This window comes from Sceloporus undulatus, chromosome 1 (genome assembly GCF_019175285.1).
Source record: "Sceloporus undulatus isolate JIND9_A2432 ecotype Alabama chromosome 1, SceUnd_v1.1, whole genome shotgun sequence".
NCBI lineage: Eukaryota > Metazoa > Chordata > Lepidosauria > Squamata > Phrynosomatidae > Sceloporus > Sceloporus undulatus.
The window spans coordinates 335,984,782-336,009,053 of NC_056522.1; the positions used below are offsets into that span (position 1 = coordinate 335,984,782).

General features: G+C 38.9%; 1 protein-coding gene across 2 annotated transcripts in view; it reads left to right on the forward strand.

Annotated features, from left to right (window-relative positions):
- The window catches only part of PAX9 (paired box 9), a 54,710-nt gene extending 33,329 nt beyond the window's left edge, over positions 1–21,381 (forward strand). The window contains exons 4-5 of one of the 2 annotated variants that reach the window (XM_042438239.1): positions 19,198–19,420; positions 21,231–21,381. In XM_042438239.1, coding sequence (XP_042294173.1) covers positions 19,198–19,420; positions 21,231–21,235 — 228 coding nt within the window. In that variant the 3' untranslated portion in view covers positions 21,236–21,381. Of the gene's footprint in view, positions 1–19,197; positions 20,409–21,230 lie in introns of those variants that run through there. The other variant, XM_042438230.1, reaches the window with a different exon arrangement.
- The last annotated feature ends 2,891 nt before the right edge of the window (positions 21,382–24,272 follow it).

The following is a 24,272-nucleotide window of genomic DNA, read 5'->3' on the forward strand; positions in this document are numbered from 1 at the left end:
CCGCTTTAGGAAGGGAAAAACTCCAAACAATTTACAAAATATAACCATAACAAATACAATTAAACCATCCAATGCAATAATTAAACAGTCTAAAAACAATTTAAAATTGGTAAAATAGTCAGGGGTAGTTAGCCTGGGAAAATACCTTGGCAAATAAATGTGTCTCAGGTTGTCGGTGGAAAAACTCCATGTGAGGAGCTCATCTGATGTCAGAGAGGAAATTGTTCCACTTGGTGGGTGCCACAGAGGAGAAGATTCTCCTCTGCACAATGACCAAGTCAGCATTAGTTTATACTATACCCTCCAACATTTAATAGGTAAAACTGGAGCATGTGGCTGAGCAACATCAGAGTGTGGTCAAAAAGGTGTGGCTAGTCAACAAGAGAACAAAAATTATTGATGAGGAAAACCACACAAAACTACTATTTTAAGGAGAGAAGCCCTGGAACTGTGCAATACACATGAAAAACAACAACCCAAATGCACCTACTGAGACAGGCAGGAAATAACTTGAGTGGAAACTATTTTTTTCCACTTTGAACTCAGCTCACAGCAACTGAAATAAGCTGACAACAAAGGAGAAAAGTAGAAAGAGGAGAGAGAAACAGGGATATTTTAAAAACATATGAGAAAATACGACAACAGAAGATTAATCGTGACTGTTCCTATGAAACTGGAACAGTTGGAGAGTATGCACAAAGGCATGGTATGGTAGGAGAATGGATAGCCATAAGTAGTCTATACGGAAGAAGGCAGTTTCTTAGATAATCAAGTCTGTACCATTTGTCTTTGTGGTGCTTGAATGATGGAGAACTTGCAGTGTTACTTCATATTCTTCTCATTCCTGAAGAGATGCTCTCACCTGGGCTGAAGACTACAATATTGTTTTCCTGAAAACTGTTATTGGTTTGAAAAAGGAAAGCTATTCATAATCTGTACAGACATCTCTTTCTTAACTTTGGGAAACAAGCTTTGCATTGGTTATCTGTTGGATCATTATGACACGTATATGGTTATCAGAGTTTGGAAATGTTATTATTTGGACTACACCTCCCAGGATCCCTCAGGTCAAAGATTAATTTTCCCAAGATGAGATATTTGCCTTATTTGATGGTAGCAGGTTTTCATATTAGCTGGATATTGATCAAAACCCTGCAAATCCCACTATCCTAGAACTGAGAATGGCTCAAATAAATAAAGATTTGTATGCCATGGGAAGTGATGCCTCTCTCAAATTATTCTATTCTTTTCTCTTGAAATATCAGTTCTCTTTCTACTAGCTTTTATATTCTGCATATTATCTCATTTTGAACAAGCTTCTTGTCTGCTGGAAGACAGTAATTAGTATGTCACACATGAAGGCAAAGGTAAAGATTTTCACTTGATAGGAATGTCTAGTCACAACTGACTGTAGGGGGTGGTGCTCATCTCCAAAGAGTCAGCATTGTCTGAAGATGACTCTGTGATCATGTGGCTAGCATGACTGCATGGAATGCTGTTACCTTCCCACCAAACTGGTACCTATATCTACTTGCATTTGCATGCTTTCAAACTGCTAGGTCAGCAGAAGCTGGGATTAGTAACAGGAGCTCACTCTGTCATGCGGCACTTGGGCCTCAAACTGACAACTTTCTGACATTATGATCGTCAGAACTGGTGTCTTAACCACTAAGCCACTGCTTATGTATGTCACACATACATTTGTATTATTTACAGAAGCAAATCTTAACAGCTCAAAATGTGGGCCTGTTACACAACAGCAATAGTGCTCTGCTGTTATAACTGGATGCCAACTCCTAAATTCTAGGTCATGTATGTGGCACAGTGAAGGCACTGTTTATCTGCACTTAAATGCCAAGGGATTAATTTCACAGCTCATCTCAAGAAATTGATTTAAATCTATGAAAGTTCATACCAAATCTCAAAGGTGCTGCTAAAATTTCCACCCTTTCCTTTATAATGTGGAGTAATTTTAAAGAGCCAGCATGATGTAGTGATTTGAACGATGGGCTATGGGTGCAGATCAAGGTTTGAATCTCAGTTCAGCCATGTATATCCACTGGAGTGCCCTTGGGCAAGTCACACTCTCTCAGCCTCAGAGGATGGCAATGGCAACCCCCCTCTGAAGAAACTTGCCAAGAAAATCCCATGATAGGGTCACCATAAGTCATAAATGACTTGAAGGCACACAACAACAACAACAACAACAATTTTAGACTATGGACTTAATATGATGTTGGCAGAGATTATTCTTTAGATAACGTATTTCATCATTTATTCGGTGAGGGATTTTATGCTTTTGCCCCCAAGTCCCACCTTGATGGCACTAATTCTTTCTGGATAGCCTAATGAGACTTTTTACAACTTTCAAAGCATGCATTGCATGAAGAGCTTTAGCATATAAAGGCCAAATCTCCCTTTACCTCCTAATATTGCTGTTTTCATGCCACTTTTTCTAGATGCTGCAAATAAGTGGTGTTAAGAATTGTATTCTCATTTTTCTTTACACGTGTGCATGCATGTTCTGAGGCAAAGAAAATGAGTTTGCTTAGAAAAGTAGCTCAGTCTCTTTTAATTGACCATTTAGCTGCATAAATGTTTGTACTCTCTGCCACCTTGTCCAAAATCAATAGTGGGAGAAGACTGTAGAATTCTGTCTAGCATGCTGATGCAACTTTTTTTTGGGGGGGGGGGGGAAATTCAGTTTTTAAATCAGTAGGACCTCCTCCTGTGGAAATGTGTAAAGAGCTGACTGCCAAGTAATGAGGCAGTGTGATCTTATGCATGTCTACTCAAAAGTGAGTCCAAGTGAGTTTTTTTGGGACCTACTTCCAGATAAGTGTGCATAGGATCACAGCCTTAAAAAATATAGCTGTGTTAATTGCATCTTTACTAAACACCACATCTATGAATAAGGTTTCCATCATATGTAAGCTGATGATAGTGGGTAATGTGTTAAGTCTTCTCTTGGGTCTGCATACATTGGTTTGATTATATAAATCATGTTTACCATCCAATAAAGAGAAGTGATGTAGCATACTCACATCCTGTGTATTTACACTTGGCTCACATTAACTTCCTATTACATTACCTCTTTAATATTACACATACATGACCAGCATTTCAGCCCTCATTCAGAAATAAAATTTCTTGAGATCCCATGAGGCTGTATTTTCAAGAAATAGGTTAGAGGGTTTAAGTTAATGTCTTCATTTTCTGTCAGAATTACAAATATGCAGGCATGCTGCCATGCTCCTCAGTTATGTAAACATACAGTTTTAATGACTGTTTTGCAAATATGGCATTGAATCTGTTGGGCACACATCTTTAAATTTTGCTGAGCAGTAGGTTTCAAATGACCAGCCTGGAAGTTATCTGTTTGTGGAGGAATGGTAAAATAAATAAATAAATAAATAAATAAATAAATAAATAAAGTCCTGAAAGCTAAGGCTGAGGACAGAATGTTGAATGTTTTTTCCACTGCAAAACTTATGCTACACAAGTTCACTGCATGCAGCTCTTGTTCAGAGAATAACCGTGCCTTGGAAATCATGAGGTTTCTTGCATCTTACAGCCTGGTCATATGAGCCTTAGTGGAGAGGCAGGGATGTGGGCCAGGAGCAGCATGTGTACGTGTGAATTTATTTTACAAAATATATTCTGCCTTTCCACTGTAAAATCCTGGAAGCAGTGTGGCTCTCCAGATTAGTAACATTAAAACCAATTGTGCAGTTAATATAAACAGCAGCAGCTCATCTCAATGATTGCTGTTTCTCTAAAGAGTTATTAATTGGTGCTAACAGCTTAGGCAAACAAAGTTAACCTCAGTCTGGTGTCTTAAAGATAATAATGAGGGCACCTGGGGGGAACATTCCACATCTGGGATGCCCCTGCAGATTTACCCCCATTTCCAGTCACTGTTAGAATTTCTGAATATAACAGGAACTAGAGAACAGCATGAGGTGCAGATTTCAGTGGGGAAAACAGGTCAGTATAGAAGAGGGTGACAGTTTTGGCATCTATTATTATTATTATTATTAACCTTTATTTAGAAAGCACTGTAAATTTACACAGCGCTGTACATACAATCTTATTAATTGGACGGTTCCCTGCCCTCAGGCTTACAATCTAAAAAAATCTATGGAGTGCTACACAAACCATATGGATTTAAAGAACTGGGTTACAATCTTAATCCCCAGATTTGCTACCTAGAGAGGGAGTTAGCATTGGGTGGCTCTGTCAAAGAGGGAGAGCTTCATGAGTACAGGGGGCATATCTGTTTTGGAGTACCAGTTTAGCTGAGGAACTCTCCAGGATATTCCAAGGACAGACAGTCTTGAACAAAAAAGGCATCCTTGAATCTACTTGATCCAAAACCAGTTCCTTCCCCTCTAAAGTCACAAGATCACACTCAATATGGTGTAGGTCTTTTTCTTCCAGCTAGAGTGAAAGAGGGAGAGAATGGAAATAAAACTTCAGTAAACAGAAGAAAAAGTTGATTTCCCCATTACCATTACTGCTCATTGGATGGCAGATGCTCTGCCACTTCATTCCCTCCCTCTAGTTTACATATCCAGGGGTAGCTATGTTGGCCATATAGCAAAGTAGAATAATATCCAAAATCCTTAAAAATAGTGATGCCTCCATTGAACCAACCAAAATGCACAATGTACATGTTGCAGTCTTTTGAAACTCCAGAAATGGGAGATTGAAAAAGTCCAGAAAATAAAACTTTAAGTTCCAACTCAATTTAAATTAAAAGCAGCAGCCTTTTGTCTTCAAAGTTTATTTCCTAGACTACTCCCAGTACCGATATGGCCAGAAAGAGTACCCCTCTATACCATCTGAACTGAGGGCAACAACCACAACATCTTGACAAAATGCATGCCTATGACTAACATCATCATTTTTTCCCTTTCTCCTGTATGATTTTTAACACTTTTGCCTGACAAACAAGCCAGTGGGGCTTTCAGAGCTTGCAACATGCATAATTTGCATTTTGGTTGGCCCAAGAAAGGTATGACTGTTTTGTGGATGTGGGATGTTATTGTACTTCCCTCTAGTTTGGATTTATTTGGCCATTGCAGCATTAACTCTCAATAAATACAATCAAACCAAAGGTAAACAATGTCTCATTATTTTCAGGAGAAGAATGAGAGAGAATTGGCCACATGCTTAAATCTCTTTGATTTAAACCAATGGAATTTAAGTCTTTCACTCTAGCTGGAGTATGATTACGAATTATTGTAGTTATTTGCTATGAAGTTGACTCTTTCCAACGCTATGAATGAGAGACTTCCAAAAACCCAGATGATCAACTATTCTGCTCAGGTCTTGAAAACTTGGGGTTGTGGCTTCCTTGGTTGAATCAATCCACCTGTGGTGCGGTTTTGTTTTCCTAATGTCTTTCAATTCACCTAGCCTTATCATCTTTACCAGTGAGTCACATCCTCTCATGATGGGTCCAAAATATGACAGCCACAGTTTAATAATCTTGGCTTCTAGTGAGAGTTCATGCCTGATTTGCTCTAGGACTCATTTATGTGTCTTTTTAGTGATCCATAGAATCCACAGAACTCTCCTCCAGTACCACATTCAAATGAGTGTCTTCCTCTAAGCTGTCTTCATTGCCTTGCTTTCACAATCATACATAGAAATTAAAAATACTATGGCGTGGTATTTGTAAAGAGCCCTAGTGGCACAGTGATTAAATTCTTGTACTGCAGCCACAACGGTGTAAGTTCAATCCTAGAGAAGGCTCCAAGATCCGCTCAGCCTTCCATCCTTTTGTAGATCGCTAAAATGAGCACCCAGCTTGTTGGGTGCATTTGGCTTACATACTGAAGAACACCACATGGGAGGTTTACCATGGGTAAATAGCCATGAAATTGTCCGAAATCATGAAAAAGGTGCGATTGGGGTTCACACTCCCGTGAGCTTCTCCCATCAGCAAATTGTCATGGAGGTGTCGGTGCTCACTTGTCCCATGAGTAAAGTGTCCTTGGAGCTGCCATTTGGCAGGAGGCTCCAAGGACACTTTACTCATGAGACAAGCGAGCACCGATGCGTCCATGACAATTTGCTGATGGGAGAAGCTCACAGGAGTGTGAACCCTGATTGTGCCTTTTTCACGATTTCAGACAATTTCATGGCAAGTTACTCATGGTAAGCCTCCTGTGTGATATTCTCCATTGTAAACTGCTTAGGGAGTGCTAGTTCACTGATAAGCAATATAGAAATGTACTTGGTACAGTATTGGTATGTTTTTTAATGAGTTTATCACTATTTATAACTTTTTTCCCATTCAGAAGAGAAAGAATTTGACTTTAGAATAATTAGAATGTGAGAGGAACTGAATTCTGCAGATTTACCCAAATCCAATCCATAGTAGCCGGATTAGGGTAGAGTACAAACAGGGGGTGGGTAAATTGTGACCTATGGATGGCATGTGGCCATGAGGGTGCCACAGACCTTTTCTACTCCCCAAAACCCACCCATCTGTCCAGCAAATGGCAAACTAACTCCTGGAAGCTTCTGTAAATGCAACTCACCTTGGGATGATAACTTCCTGTTTGTTAAAAAGACCATGAGGAAATTGTCTTTAGAGGGCAAAGCTTATCCCTTAGATACTTCCGATTTTCTTTTCTAGGACTGACTTTTATTTGGGGATGGTAGAGTGGGGGTATGTGGGCCACAGAGACTTGTGAGAGGAAAAATGTTGAGTGGGTGACCTTCAGGATTTGCCCACCTTAGACATAAAGATATAACAGAGACATAATCAGATATAATTTATCAATTGTGGCTATTTTGTGCAACCATCCTGTAAATTAAGTATTTTATTTGACCCCCGTTGGGATCTATTTAAGGCCACTAGGAAAGCTTATGACTAAGCTGAACTTTGAGCCTGGGGATTCCCAGTTTGACATTAATTTTGACATTAACAAATGACTGCATTAACAAATGAAATGGTAGCTTGACTTACATATAAAGTTTCCAAGAACAGCAAGCCATGTTGTTCAGCAGTAGATTCATCTGAGTAAAACAAAATTTATATATTATTGGGAATTTCCAGAAACATAATCACAGGTTGAATTTTGTTCGCCAATTTATCTCAGATTGACTTTCTGTCTTCTTTGTTGTCTGCATGGTATAAATGCTTATAGTATGATATGGCTGTGCTAGGGCTTGTAGAGACCAAGGTCCAGGTTATTGTCTATTGTCATGAAAGACATATTCTACGGTATTGTCCTCTTCTCTTCGCCAAAACCTACATGAAACCCACAATTATGCGAAGTTCCAAAGTATTATCTGTAACTTAGTACAAAAGTTATTATGTGTTTATGTTTTCCTGGACTTGCCTTGTTGATACTAAGACAGACATGCTCATGTAGGTAGTAGGCCATGGGAAAGGCCAGTGCTTGAGGTTGTACAAAATTCCTGCTAGTCCACACAGATCAACACTTCAGTGGAAGCAAATAATTTGATCTGGTATTAGGGAGCTTTGTATGTATTCCATACCACTAAGTGAAAAGTCAAAAGTGTACATGACAGGTTCGGCAAACTGAGGCAAGCTTTTTGATACAAGTTCCATTTGGAACCAAACCATTTCCCAGATGTGTCATACACAGAACCAAGGGTTTTTATTTATGGTAGTCATAAGGTAAATCTATCACAAGGTTTTCTTGGCACATTTATTCAGAGGTGGTTTGCCATTGCCATTCTCTCAGGCTCAGACGTGCCCATGGTCACCCTTACCCGTTGAATAAGCTGTTCCTACTGTACAATGTAAGACAAGTACATTGATGAATTTCTTTTGTAATGACTTCAGTGGTATAATGTATATTCAGATGTTTGTGAGGCCAGGAATGGAGCTGGAGGTTTATAGTGGGGAAAAATATTCTGCTTAAATTATATCTTAAGTCCTATATAGGTATGCAAATAGTGACTTACTTCAGTATGAGGAGAGTGATCGTGTTGCATAGCCTTGTCATTCCCTTACATTGTCTGCAAAAAAAGAGATCTATGTACATATGTATCAGTATATCTCTATGCAGGCCAGAAATTCAATAACATGGATTTCTGGCTCACGTGAAGAACTAAAATATTGTTTTTAGGCAGATCTCAAAAGTAAGAAATTACAAGTAAATGCAGGCACTAGCAATGAGTTATTTCTTTGTTTGTTCATAATGGAAACACAGTGAAGTTGCATTCATAGAGTAGTGCAAGCAGACATGGCAGGACTTTATTGATGTAACAAATAATACTCTTTACATACTTTTGAAAGAGCATTTTTAGGCAATTGGTATGATTTCCCCCCACGTTTTATGCACTTATCAAATCTAAATCCTCTCACTTCCCAAAAGGAATTAAAAACAAACATAAAGGTAATGATTAACACAATGAATAGTTCTTTCACATTGTAATAAGCAACAGAAGTAAATAATTTCCCAAGCACTATAATAAATAATGGAAAAAAATTACTGTCAAAAGTAATTTTCTGACTTCTGGCAGTATGCACATATGCTCCATCCTTTAGGTATGTGTGCTATTGACAGGAATGCTGAGTGGAAGTTCACCATCACATGCATAGTGCCTGGGAAGTTGCCATATGTGGCGGTGTGGCTTCCTTTTATGTTAAGGCAAGTCACAATATATATCATACTGTATAGTCTTCAAGTTGCCTGTCAACTTATGGTGACCCACATCAATTTCATAGTTTACATAGGCAGCTTTGCGAGTTCCTTCCTCTGAAATGTAGCCTATAGCACCTGTTATCCAATGTTGGCCTCCCATCCAAATACTAACCAGGGCTAACCTGCTTAGCTTCCAAGGACCTGAACTACAGTTGACATATTTCCATATTCTTTCCTCACTCTACCTCTAATTCTTCTGCGTCTATTTGTGGTATGTTTTTATGGTAGCAATCTGTCTTACCTTCTCTTTGCAAAGTGCCAAGTACAGTGATAGTGTTGTAACAATAAAAGTGTTTGCTTTTTTTGACAGTAGACTGAATGTGCATAATGGGGTGGGTGTGGGTGAAATAGGGCCAGTGGTGTGATTCTGAAGCAACCCACCCAAACAGGGACTTTAAATTTACATGCCTTGGTGTCAAAATGAAGCTGCTATGTCAGCTCTCTAGCAGGTATGTAGCAATTCCTCCAGCCTCTCCAGCACTACACTTATGACTGGAGATCTTAACCCATTTTAATCCTATTACAGTACTAGCTTGATTTCCTCATTCTACCCCATTTTGATTAAATTGGTGTAACTGAAGGGTAACTTCCAAAGGTGGCCTTTTGGCCTGTAAATCTTGTGTCAATTGAAATAGAAGTGTAAAAATACATTTTGCTAAACATATACACTGTGGAAAAGACATGGGGATTAGACTTAGTTCTTCTGAGGTTCCAGCTCCCCTCTGACCCTTGCAAAACATTAATTCTGAGCTGTTGAAACAATTCAAAACGTCTCCCCTGTGGTTTTTCCCTCTTAGATACTGAGCAAAAAAATAAAATAAAAATGAACATAGGTTACATTCCGCTTCAAGCACTTCTAAAATAATTAAATTTCCTTTTATAAACAATGGCTTCAATTATGGTAGTAATATTTACAGAACTTAAAAAAATGTTTCTCAAAACGCAGCACTTAAGAAAAGACTTCTAAGTTCTTTGCAAACCCATAAACACCACAGGGTCTCCCAACCCCTGATTTTGCATTTTGGTATTCATTTCCTTCAACTGAAAAGCACTGGATAAATTATTGGCCCAATATATACAGGGCCCTGGAATTTAATCCCCTCCATTTCATCCTTAAGTGAATGTAGTTCTTGTAAGAAGTGCCAGATTAACAAATGTGACTCAGTTTTCATTTGTTAACTCATATACTTTAAATTACAAGCAATTCCCTCTCCTTGCCCTCAGTAGTATGTGGTTGCAATTCTTTCTACACTTACATGGCAGTAAAAGCAGTCAGACCAGTGGAACTTGCTTCTAAAACCTCAATCCAGTTGTTAGTAGTTGTTGGTATTGTGTGCCTTCAAGTTGTTTCTAACTTATGGTGACCCTAAGGCAGGGTTTTCTTGGCAAGTTTTGTTCAGTGTGGATTTGTCATTGTCATCCTTTGAGGCTGAGAGAATATGACTTGCCCAGGGTCACCCAGTGGATTTAAATGGACTAGCCATTCAGTGGCTCAAACCACTACACCACATAGGCTCTTCCAATTGTTAGTACCAACAAGAATAGACACACTGAATCGATTGCTGTATTTACATACATTGATGTAAATTCTATTGGTTCAATGGGTCTAGAGATGTGAAGGCCTGGAAAAAAATGGGAAAATTGAAAAGTGGGAGGGATGGGGATGGGAAAATACAATATAGAGTGCATTCTTTTAGAATGATGAATAAAATGTTTAAGACAAAATGTTCATGTATTTACTGCCCCCAAATTATTTATGAAACCTATGCAAGGAAGACTTTTAAGTAAGATAGTGTATACTGCAATGTCTAGTTTTGGTTTCCTTTTTATTTTTTAAATTGAAATAAGTGCTTTAATTTTATTTATTTATTTATTTTAATTTATATCTTGACTTTCTCCCAAGATGAAGTTCAAGGATGCTTAACAACCACACTGAAAACAATACAAGATACAAGATATAAAAATGAACAAAAAGTCACTAAAGAACATACACAGAGTAACTACTAATTATATAATGAATTTACAATACTAGTACTTGACTGACTTGCTTTTATCAAGGAAGATATTTTCAAAATGACTCCAGAGCTTTGGAAGTAGTTGTAAGCTACCACTGGTTTTCAATATATGTTATTATTCTTTATGCAAGCTCATAAAGCTTCCTATTGAAACTACTCAAGGAGATATGTTATGGAAGTTTATTCAAGCTTGACATCTGAGGAAATGAAATAGTGTTTACTCCAGGATAACTGGAAGTTGTGATAGACACAATAATCTGTGAAGTTGGTATCTTTATTATTCCACTACTACAGCTTGACACTGGAGGAAGTGAAATAGTGTTTACTCCAGGATACAAGACTTGAAGTTGCTGTTTCATGGACTTCTATTTATCACTTTAAACACAGAGTCAAGTACTAGTACTTTAGGTACTATTTGTCAGTAAAATCAATTTTGCAAAACACTGTTTTTTCCTGTATATGATTACATAATTGTCAGTTACTTTCTTGATATGTTGTGGATTGTGTAATTTAGTTCATTATATAATTAGTAGTTGCTCTATGTATGTTCTTTCATTACTTTTTGTTCATTTTTAAATTTTATATTATATTTGATACTTTGTGTAGTTTTCCCCATGTTTTCTTTTTGAGACCCTGTATTTCTTTTGTGTCAGTATTTAGGCCTGCATGACGCAATAGAGAAAAGAGATAGAGAAAATTTAAACTTTCAGAAATCTTATACAGTATGTCTATATGGGTGTAATCTGGGAGTAATCTGGGAGTAACAACTGGATTTAGCTTAATGTCTGTAGAGCACAACTATTTTCATATCTGAATCAGATTTTAAATTTGGTTTTTTAAAAAAATATTTTTGATCAGGATGAGCTACATTGCTTGTGAATCCAGATTCAGCCATACATGGCTTGAAAATATCCCCCACCCAAAAATAAATAAATAAATAAATAAATAAATAAATAAATAAATAAATCCAAAAAGCAACCCTTGATTTTGCTATTTTACATAAGGCACACCATTTAACTATACCATTGTATAGAATTCAAAGATATAACCGTGTTAGTCTGTAGAATCAATATGTAGAGAAATACATACAAAGGGCCATTATATATAATGGATCTTGAGTATCCACTGATTTAGAAATCCACAGGGGGATAACTGGAACCAAATCCCAGCAGATACCAAGGGCCCATTGTACATATGCTTTTTAAAACAAATGCTGTCTTCCACTTTCTATCTTTGTTCACAAGGTTCACAAAGTTCACAAGGGATGTGTGCTAGAGTGACATCCATGAATATTTCATGCATCAGATGGTAGTAAAGTTATTGTCACAGAAGGGTCTAATATTATTTCATTTGGGGCACAGTAAGATGGTGTAGAAGCTGTAGAGCTATGGGAGGGAATGAGGGAAATAACCCCCAAATAAGAATTCTGCCTTTCACAAACTTTTCCTTCAGGCACCACTTTTTAGCATTACAGTAATTTCAAACTTCGGTTGAACATTTAGGTATAGAATTTAGGCATCCAAAGAAAAAGGACAAGCAAAGTAACCAAGGGAGTGTGAACACAGCAGACATTAAAGTTGTAGATGAGAATGATTTTCAGTGCCTCATTCCTTGCAATTCTAGAAATTTGAGGTCTGAAGTAAAATTTCATGGGGGGCAAAATTATTATTTGGTAGTCAATGCTCTCATTTTGCCTCTCCTTGGTAATAACATATCGATGTGTGTATTTCTAAAAGCTTTAATGTATGCCACATAACAAATGATGCTCAAGGGCATTTTTAAAGACATGCTGAATGGGGCCTGGTGGCTTTATTCAGTTCCTCATGTATAGCAAAAGACACTCCCTCTGAGTTGAAGGCTTCATTGTAGTAGTTGGATCAGGGCTGGGCAATAGTAGCCCTCTAGATATTTTGGAACTGCAACATCCCTACCTCCTTTCCCTTGGCTACAAGGCTGATAATAATTTTAGAGCTCCCCAAAATAGGACAAAAAACCTTGTTGTTGTATACTATGGTTGATGGCTATCTAGGTAAATTCTAAGAGATCTAACCCAAATAATTAACTTCCCCAAGTTTTGGAGAAATCCATGTTCTAATGTGTTTTCTCACTAAAAGCTCATTAGGTGAGTTCTTAGCATATCACCAGTCCAGTTCAGATGCATTTGGACTCCCTACATTATTGACTGTAGACACTGAGACTGTAACAGGGCTAATGCCCACTGAATAACCACTATGAAGGAATGAGTATGGCCTTGCTGCAATGTGTGCAACTTTACATCATTGTATCTCATTCAAAGCATGGCCACACTGACATGAGAAATCATACTGGCTGTGTGACCTTACTGTAGGACAACCTCCACTTCCTCTTGATCCAAACTGTGTTATGATGTGCCCTGCATATTCCTGTATGGCGTCTACATTGCCTGGGGTCTAAGAGCATCTCAAGAAAATCAGTGTCTCACTGAAGTGCCTGCCTAATGGGATAAATGAAGTTAATTATATCAACAGACACCCCTCTGAGGAGAAAATAAGATAAACCTGAATAATCCACTCTGAAATCCTGGAAATGGAATAAAGCTATTATTTAATTTAAGATTTAACATTAATAATATTGGGGCAGTACAGACTGCCCCGAAACGGCGGGCTGCAGTTGCCCATTTTAACTGTGGAAGGATGCCACAGCTGCCAAACCACGCAGTGTCCCTCCATAGTAAAAAGAACCCAGTTCTTCCGGGTTCTTTTCATGGTGTGTTGCACACTCATGATGTACACAAAATGCAGCGATGTGGAGACGCTGCATGGTAGCGGTATCATCATGGCGGCGCCCATGTGGACAGGATGCCGCCATGATGCCGCCGCCCGTATGGACTAGGGTTCCAGAGCGTGTGGTTGCCGCACGCTCTGGAACCCTAGTTTGGCCGGTGTGTCTCAGGCCATTAATAATATTTAATTTAGTATTTAATATTTTATTTAATAATATTTAGTATGTAAGTGACAAGAGTCATTTACACACTAAATGACAAGTGCTGGATGATCCATATCTGTAGATTGCCCTTCTTCTTCTTCTTCTTCTTCTTTAAAAAGAAGGTCAGGATCCTGGATCAGGAGACATATTGTACTGCATAAGTCTCCCATCTAAACTCCCAAACTCTTCTCAGCTGGTGGACAGCAGGGGGGAGTGATAAGAGATCAGCAAATAAAAGTGTCCAGGTAAGTTTCTATAGCTGGACACAGACTAATGACATCATATTTAGGGACCACTGAAGGATCCATGGGAAAACCTGGAAAACACCAGCTGCTGAACATCCAGCTATAGATAGATATTCAGATGATTCTCTGCTGTCCACCAGCCAAGAAATGACTGATTGGGGGAGGAGGCTGTATCAGACAAAAGTGGGTTTGAGGGTGATTTGGGTCATTTTATGGTCCATACAGAAGTCCGACTTCTGCAACAACCAAAACAGCATGTTACAGTGGTAAAAGTTGGACTTAATGGCATTGTAACCTACGAACAGAATGTCAGCCAATAGGCTAGATTTAAGCATAGTCATGATAAGAATTTAGCCACTGAAATCAATGGGATTTAAGCCAGTCATAATTCACTTTCACCAGTTTGAAACCTCCAAAAACCTTTCACAGGACACTTTCAGTCTTGAGCTGTTCCACTGGCTGAAGGGTGGGAAGGTGATCTTTGTCAGTTTCCCATTCCTTGCAGTTTCTTTGTTTCTTTGAAAATCTGAACCAGGGAGTTGGACATCTTCCAGAATGGGGAGCGGGGGGGGGGGGGGGCTAGCTCTGGGGACAACCAAGGGAGCAGGAACTAATAAAAATCCTCTGTCTTTCTAAAACTGGAGTCAGAGCTTGGAAACTTTTTGGACTTTAACTCTCAGAATCCTCTGATAAACATGACCGCTGGTTCCTGGGAGTTGTACTCCAAAACATAACTTTTCCAAACTTTGACTAGCTTTCTGAGTGAGAGTCTACTTGGGGATGCCATATCTGGCTAAAAACTTCAGATCCTTATTTCAGTGGCTCTGCATGACTAAACCTGGACACAACATCATGAAGCTGAATCTAAACATAACACATGTATAGTATTGGCTTTGAGAACTTCATTGTCTCCCGGTTGTTTCCTTTGAAAGAATGACAGCAGGATTGGGCCCAGAGTTGTTGTTATTCTCTGAGTGTTTGTGTAAGTTGGTGGTCCAGGTGTCTGTTTGTATAAAGAAGGGAGAGGCACAGTAGGAATTCACAGTGAATGACATTTTATTTAAATAAAGCCGGCCTGTTTTTTAAACCATCGCAAATGCCTTCTGTCCTCACTGAAATACATTCAAAGCAGGATCATTTTTGTCCCTGCTCACATGTTCTGCTTTTTTTGTTTGTTTGTATCTTTTAGTATTTTTATTTTTCCAAGTCCTCACTCTTCAAATATGTGAACTAGGTTTTATGCTAAAAGGAAGGGAAAATCTACCAGAAAGTCTTCTTTCCTACACAAATTCCATGAAAATGGTTGTGTGAAGCTCCCTACTCAGATGTTAAACATTTGGGGGATACTCAGCACTGGAGAAGAGGAAGTGGGCCATCCCAGCCTCCTTTGTCATAACTGCTGTTGCCCTCTAAACTTGGGAACCAGTGGGTCTGAAATAACAGCTGGTGGCCTCCACATCAGTGGGGCTGCTTTTGGGTTTTAGTTTGAATGTTAAAGGAACTAATCAAGGTGCTCATGCCACTGTGGGGTTAGAGTTCAACATCTTAGATCAGTGGTCCCCAAACCGTGCTCTTTAAGAGATTTTGGACTTCAGCTCCCAAAATCCCAGACTATTGGCCAACATAGCGGAGGCTTCTAGGAGCTGAAGTCCAAAATCTCTTAAAGAGCACAGTTTGGGGACCACTGCAGTAGATAGTTCTTTGAAAATTCAGGCAGAACTCCTAAATAGATTCAAAACCTCACTAACGTGGGTTTAATCCACACTGCAGAATTCATGCAGTTTTACACCATTTTAAGTGCTATAGTTCAATGCTATGGAATTCTGGGATTTGTAGCTTTGTGAGATATATACCCTTCTCTGTCAGAGAACTTTGGTGCCACAACAAACTACATATCCCAGGATTCCATAGCATTGACCCATGGCAGTTAAAGCTGTGTCAAACTGAATTATTTCTACAGTGCAGATTATATCATGGAAGCCGCTAACTGCTACTGATAGAAAGCCTCCAGTATAACAGAGTGGGGAAGGGGGTGCGTGTGTGTTGAGTATACACATATTTTTAATACTTTAATTCTGAACAAATTCTGCCAAGAAAACTCTGTGACAGGGCCGCCTTAGGGTCACGATAAGTCAGAAATGACTTGAAGGCATACAACAACAACACTTTAAGAATAGGCTTATGATATTTTTCCAAGTGCTGTATATAACACCTCATGCAATGGGAAGAAGGTTATCAGTTGCAGCCATTACCAGCACACTGCTACAATCTGTTACCTACAAGTACACAGAAATAACTTTTGTTGATTTTTTAAAAACACTGTTAGGCCTAAATATGTGGAAACTGACTTTTTCTACACTCAATATGTAACTGCATTTAGTTTTAGCAAATGTAACAGCTCTTATCATTCTCAGATGTGTGTGTGTGTGTATGTGCCTTGAAGTCACCTGTTGACTTATGACAACTCCATGAATTTCATAGGGTTTTCTTAGGCAAGGGAAACCTCCCAAGAGGTGGTTTTGCCAGTTCCTTCCTCTGACATATAACCTACAGCACCTGGTATTTATTGGCAGTCTCCTATTCAAATATTAACCAGAGCTGATCCTGCTTCATTTCCAAGATCAGAGGGGACCTAGTGCCTTTAGGATATTTAGGCCTATCATTCTCACGGAATGAAGTAAATGATCAAATTAGAAGTCAAGACTTCTCCCATTCCTGTCACTGCCCTGAAGTCTTAGCTTCTTAGTGTCCTAAAACCCTGCAACTCCCATTGAACTTGCTCATCCTGCTCAAACCGCTTACAGAACCCCATTGTCTAATCACATCTCAAGAAAAGAAGCTCAACCACAGTAAAGTTCTGATATCACCACTGCCAAATCCCAATAATCTATTTCCTGCACTTTGCTCAAGTTTGCACTGAAGGGGAAAACGTGGTGTATCGCTGGGGCCTCTTGGGTCTGTGGGGAGGATGAGCTGTCTGCACAACAGTTGATACTGGCAGCACTGTTCACACACTGCCGTGGGTCAGTGGCTCACCCAGCTCAGGGGGCCTCATCCTGACCTCTTTTGCCTTCCACTCACGTTCCTCTCTCTCCACTCACATGTGCAATGCAATCCTCATGCCCAGGGGAATGTCTGGACTGATTCAGAATAAATGGGGACTCTTTTTATTCTGGAGAATTGCCCCGGAGTGTGGATTGGACCTGTGTTCCACCTGTTTTGGACCTGTGCATCGTCTAAACAGGTCAATGCAGGGACAGGGCAAGAATGTTTCTTTTCCTCCATTCAATTCTTTTATAACAACCAATATATCTTTCACATGTTCTCCTGCTTCATTTGTTGAATTTTAATGAAACCCAATGATCCTCTGTTTTGCTGGAGTGCTAATAATATATCTAATTTTATTTATTTATTTATTTATTATACATTTGTATCCTGCCTTTTCTCCAATGAGTTCAAGGTGGTATACGTGCCTCTCCCTTTATCACCATGACCACCCTGCAATACATTTAAACATGTTTTAATTTTAAAAATTAAATTTATGGCTTTTATTAGCCACATCCTCTACTACATACAGCACCCCCAGTGGTATACAAGTTTAAAATCAAAACAAAGCAGACATTAACAACTACAAAAGATCATTAAAACCACCCTCTGAAATAATCAAGACCAACCCAACCCAACAATGAAGCAACAGCAAAACAAAATATCCAGTTCAGAAAGACAAGAATGCACTACAAGCCCAATCAACCAGGAGACAACACCATTTAGAATTTTCCCCCTTTGATGAAAACTTTGTTCTAGTTACAAGGTGAAAGAAAAAGGTAACATCAAGAATGCATGCCACCACTGTTTTTTGTTTTTGTAATTTATTCATGTCAGTGGGTCAGACCCAGCAAACTCCTGTCATGGACCAAAGCTTTCTACCACAAGTGGGAAAATTTTGGAACACTGGGTGAGTGAGGAAGGAGGTGACTTTGATTTCCTCTGCCATCCTCTCCCCAGGCTCTAAAAATTTGCCCTGGAGGGTTGCAGGCAGAGCTTGGAACATGACTTTTTTTTTATTTGTTGGATTCTACAGAATCTCCTTCAGCAAGGCCACTGTATATTGGCTGGGCCATCTGAGGATCTGTAGTCTTTCAAAACCAAATTTTCAAAGTTCTGGTTGTGGGGACCCTCTGGACTAGTAGGAAAGGCTGCAGTGAGGACTGCAGAAGGAGGGAGAAGCCAGCAAAGACCTTCCTGCCACAACATGTTGCCAACAACAAGGGTATTCTGAATGGTACATTACTTGGAGAACATTCCTGACATTAGAATAAAAACTCCAGACCCAACCCAACATATCCAAGAGTCATTGGTCCTTTAATGTGTTGAATTTTGCTTGCTCCCGCCCTGTCCTGGAAAGTTGAAGTGCCAGCTTTGAATTATGTTAATCAAGCATGCTCAAGGCTCTAACAGCTGTAGTCAGATAACAGGTTTTCACCATCCCCTCTAATGCTAAGCTGCTTGTGTTTATGCTGTCCATTTGTTGCTCACAATTACATTTTCTGGATTTAATAGCAATAGCATTAACATTTCAATTCTTCTTCATAGTGAACTCAGAACTCTCTAAGCAGTTTACAATTGGTAAGCCAATTATTCCCAAGAAACTGGGTACTCATTTTATCGACCTAGGAAAGGATAGAAGGCTGAGTCAACCTGGAGCCCTCTGTGATCAAACTCACAGTGTCATGGCTGCAGTATGATCATTTAACCACTGCACCAACAGGCTCCCTTAATTCCTTAATTGGATTTAATTTCTCTTACCCCATTGCCTACATCCTACTTGCCATTATATAAAATGGAGGTGGGCAAAGAGTTGAGTGTGAAGTACTTTTGCAGTCTGAACTCAAGTTTGCAGCAACTGAAGTAAATGGAGGGCAACAGAGGGAAGTGGGAAAAGGAGAGGAAAACTGGGATGTGAAAAGCAGATGAAAAGCGGGATGACAGAGGATTAATTGGGATTGTCTCTGCCAAATTGGGACAGTAGGAGGATATGGGAAAAATTGTTCCCTGTCACCTATGCAATTGCTCACCCCAATATACATTATTTATATGTACCTGAACTTCCAAGACTACACTGAGAAAGTGAGTCAGGTGTCCTTGAACCCTCACACTAGAATCAATCAGTTCTTGAAAGTGTCTGCCGACTCTTCATTAATTTGTTTCAGCGGGCTAACAAAAGTGAAGTGATTGAAAAATGCAACCATTTTCATGTTTTTTCCTCCTCCTCTCTTCCAGACACCAAGTGGCCTTCCAACTGTCGGAAGCTTTGTCTCCACACCAACTATGGCGCCATATCCCACCACAGCACAAGTGTCCCCTTATATGGCATACAGCGCTGCTTCTTCTGGTTACGTTGCTAGTCATGGCTGGCAGCATGCTGGCAGCACTCCGCTTTCCCCCCACAACTGTGATATCCCAGCATCACTGGCTTTCAAGGGCATGCCAACAGCCAGAGAAGGTAGTCACTCAGTCGCAGCCTCTGCACTCTGATATCAGAAGCATGGCAGAACTATTTCAGCCCAGCCCTGCCTCTTGTTTTCTCACTTTCCCCATAATTTCTTCTTATAGAATGACATTGTGGGTTGATGATATTTCAACCATTTTTCTCTATGACAGTTTGCTTCCAAAAAAGGGTGGCGGGTAAAGCGAAAGATGATGGCAGTTCTATAAGTGTAAATAATGTAAGGAAGTGATAAATGTATTGTTGCACTGTTTTGCATAAGGAAGATCGTACAACCCTCAGAGGGATTGTTGTGTGACTGATTGGTAAAACCACACCTATTTATTCTAAATCAACAAGACCTTCTCAAACGTGCAATTGTTTCAGATTTTTTTTTTTGCAGGGGGGAAATAGTCAAGGAAAACTGGTAGATAAGTCTACAATTTTAACTGAAAACCGTGACCAAACAGAGATTCTTTTCTTGATTACCTGGTACTTCCTATCTTTAAATGTATGGGCAAGTGAACAGTTGTTTTGGTTAACAGATTACTTCTTATAGTAACAAATTATAGAACCAAATGAATACACAACTCTTGTTATTTATCCTGTATTTTATTGTGATTACAAAGGCAGTAATACTTTTGTTTTCTGTATGTAAATATTCATCTGGGTCACTACTCAACTGTTGTCTGTTTTCTTTTTTGTTGTTAAAAGGCGACATCCTAGCTATTTGCTGTTTCTTTTCTAGATTGTGGCATTTGCCTCAGATGGTTCAAGGTTTGGCAGTTTGTTGGGAATGTTTTGTGCACTGGGTGGGGACACCTGCATCTTATAAAGAGAATTTGGGTTCTTCAGCAAAGAACTGAAAGTGACCAATCTGTAATCTCATTGGGTGGAATCTGCAAATGGAAGGCCTCTTTATGTTCTCTGGAGGAATTGAGATCCACTGGAAAGTCCTGTCAGAGGGAATGGGGAGATTATTTTTTATTGGTTTCTCCTTCTCCCTGTAACCTCCCCAAGCCACCTCCCACATTGTACTGGAGGGTCTCCCAATCCTCCAGAGCAGCTTTTCAGGAGCAATGGGTGAACAAAAGGAAAAAAAGGAACTGGTGAAAATCTCTCCCCTCCTCCCTTCAGTTGGAGTGTGTTTATGAAGAATTCCAATAATTGGACATTTAGTTCCAACTTGCTGATTTCAATGGCACTTCAGCATGATTCATTCTTTGGATTATGGCTCAGTCAGTCTTTCATAGGTTAGCCTAAAATCATGATAGCACCACAGCTAATATGAAAGATGGACAAAAAGGATCTCAACAAAGTGGAAACTTACATTTAATGTGAAATTTTATGCAGATATTTTTAATCATCCAAGGATAGAATCCACCAGGACGTTCTCCAACTCAAGCATGGCAGAGTTCTTGTGGACTTCACATTCATTTCAGTGGGTGCTTATGCCCTGAGTTTTGCCCCGAGTTAATCAAACCACTGTGAAAGAAAATTGTACTGTATTTGTGTGTGTGGCTTACCTGTGTTCAGTAACTCCAGCCCCAAAAGTTATGTTGCCATTTTAAAATAACAGCAACAAAACACAAAACGTGAAAAGTTGTCTTTAATTACTGCTTTATTGAATGTAAAAAAAAAGGGATTTTGGTAAAGTTTACATTATTGTACATAAGCATGTTTCACTCCTATGCATATTGGTGGTGGTACAACAGATATTATTTATAATGTTTACGAATTCATTTTTTAAAAAATGTATCCTTTATCAAGAATCATTTCATGGCCACTTGGATTCCAACTGCTCTCCTTTATTCTTTTCCATTAACAGTATAATCTTTTCAAGATGGCCTGTTTCCCTTGGACAATAATAAAGTTGTGAATATCATTTTAGAAAGCCTCCTCAAGCTTACAGATGTGTGCTGAAGATTAACCATGAAAAAGGAAAGATTTGAAAATTGACATATTTCCTAGCGTTATGAGATAGTAATATATTATGTATTTTTGTAAGTCTAGTGCAATAATGTAAAAATACACAATTCATTACAGATTTTGAAAGACTGATTTAATAAAATTATCTCTGTTTCTTCCTAGCCATATTACACATACTGCTGGGACAGCAAGATAAGATCCTGTCTCTTTTATGAGAATTTCATGCTTTTATTTTACAATGCCAACAAAGGTAGATTTCTAGGGCCGTGCAAAGAAAATAATGTGTGATGTCATGCCGATACGTCCTGGGAAGTTTTCCAAAATATTTTTTTTCTATTGCAATCATTTAGTCATGTCACATGTTGAATTGAGAATATTTGTGAGATGCAATCAGTATAGGCAGGCAGAGTTTCCGGGTTACAATTTTCTTTTGGCACAGAGCAGTACTTGAACCAATTGACCAGGAATCAAATACAAGTCTGCTTGAAATGAATGAAGGATGTGTAGTAGCGGGGCTTCAGATATTCAGATATATGTGGTACAGACATTCATAAAATCAAAGGGCTAGTGATCACTACAAGGGGAGAGCTCTTTTGATTTGTGCCTGAAATCAACTGACTCAGGTTGTAATCTTATGTCCACCTAGATAGGAAGAGAGGTTGGAAAAGGTTTTAAAAACACTACAAATCTTCCAGAAGACATGGATCCTGTAAATTGTAGTACAAATTTCCAATCTCTGCTTAAGAATAAATCTTATGGGATTTAGTAGGACCAACCTCTGGATATATCTGTACTGTATAACATTGCACTGCTCAGATCTAAAATACAAAAATTATCTTTCAACTCAACAGAAATTCAGATGATGATAAAACAAAAAGCCTTTTCAAACATTATGTAACAGCAACAACAATAATAATGCAGAACCTTCACAAGCAGTAAACACCACATGTCCTGTTCCCCTCCTAGAAATAGAGACAAAGCTGATGCAAGACTGAGCTGTGTTGTGGACCCCTCCAAAAAACAGAGGGCCCTTAAGAATTTTGGCATTATTTCCCCACACTCAGATAACTCTTAGGTTGCAAAGGGGGCTGCTGAGTTCATGTGAAAAAACTGGGATGCGTGGAAGTACTATCATGCTGAATTTAAGAGCAAGCAATTTTAGTATCACCAACACTGGACATCATATCATTGCTGTTGAATACAGCCTCAAAGCATCTGGTCAGCTATGAACTTTCAGATGTTCCATGTGCTGAGGATGCAAGGGAGTTAAACATTTCTATGTTGATTGGTGGAAATTATATTTTCAACTTTTGAAGAGTTGAGATGCTCTCATGAAATCGTATATACCTAGTAACCACAATGGCTTCTCTGTGTTTTTGAACATAGGAAGCAGGTTAAGACAGACCGGATTATATGTCTCTTTAGGCCAGTATTATTTACTTTGACTGCCAGCAGTTCTCCAGGATCTCATACAGAGTTCTTCTCTAGTCATTCATTGAATGTGTTCTGAAGTATAGAAGCTGGGTCTGAACCTGGGACCTTTGACGTGAAAAGATGTGCTCCAAGCTACATTTTTTTCTGCTGTAATTGAAAACAATCAGGAATCTGGTTCACATGTTCAGACAGAATTGGGGACCTGATCTGTATAAGGAGGGAAGTATGCATGAAAATTATCTGGTGTATTATAGTGGTTAGAGTGAGTAACAGTGCAATCCCATGCACGTCCTTTCAGAAATAAATCCTAGTGAATTCAATGGAAAGCATTTATGGAATTGAAGCCTACAAGTGGAGAGCTGGTTCAAATTTTCACAATTAGGTGGGATGGTGGGACTAAACACTGAACTGGGTATGCACTCCCGAGTATGCATGTGTAGGATTTGATTGTAACATTTGGAGGGCCACATGAAGGTCTCTTACTTTAAAATGTTAATGATTATTTGACTTTGTTTAAATGCAAGCCAAGTGTTTATAATAAATGGCGATTTATATGGTATATGACATGCAGCCATGGATACAACAAAAGAAAGAGATGAGAAATGAAGAGAAACCATTTTAAAACAACACCTACATATTTAGTTTCTTTCATACACATGCAAGCTAACTTTTCCTTTTCCAAGAATGCAAACTAATTTTTCCTTTTCTTAAATGCTTTTCATGCTTGTAATAAATATCAGCTAACCTGTGAGTTCCACAAGGGATCAATGTGTATAAATAATATTTAAAGCAATTATTCCTCTTGTGGAAATACAAATTAATGATGTTAGAGATGGGTGTTTGTTTTTAACATGATCTTCTTTTAGCGAAGGTCAGGCCTTGATACCTTTATACCTACCAATTGGTAACTAGACAAACATGAATGGAACATATGTTGAAAATTTGGTCCTTTTCAAGGAGATGTAATCACCAGCCAATGTACTCTGCACTATTTTTAATTGGTTTCTTCTGCTTGCTTTAACCTGGATCTGAACTTCATATTATTTTGAAGACTTTACCTCTGCCTGAGAACATTATATGGCATGCATTGCAGGCAAGCTGCAAAGATGAACTTAGAGCACTCGCAACTGAATCTTGTTAGATGAAGCCAGAGCCACTGAGGTGGGGAATCTGTCATTTGGACTCCAGTTTCCATTACTCCCGCCCGGCCAGTAATCAGGGATAATGGGGGCTATTGTCCAATAACAGCTGAAAACTGCTTTGAATATCAGCCCATCAAAGAGGGAAATAAATGCAAATGGTCCTATTTACTAAAAGAATAATGTATCCAGAGTCCAGGCTTGATTTCATGCACATCAGGCTATTACATCTGCTCAAGTATTTTTGCAGAACCAAACCAGTAATTAGATTGCTTTATTGTGTTTGTTCTTTTGAATAGATATTTTGTATGGTGTAAAAAGGATGGTGAAGCATCCAAGACACAAGCATGGATACTTTTAAAATTGTC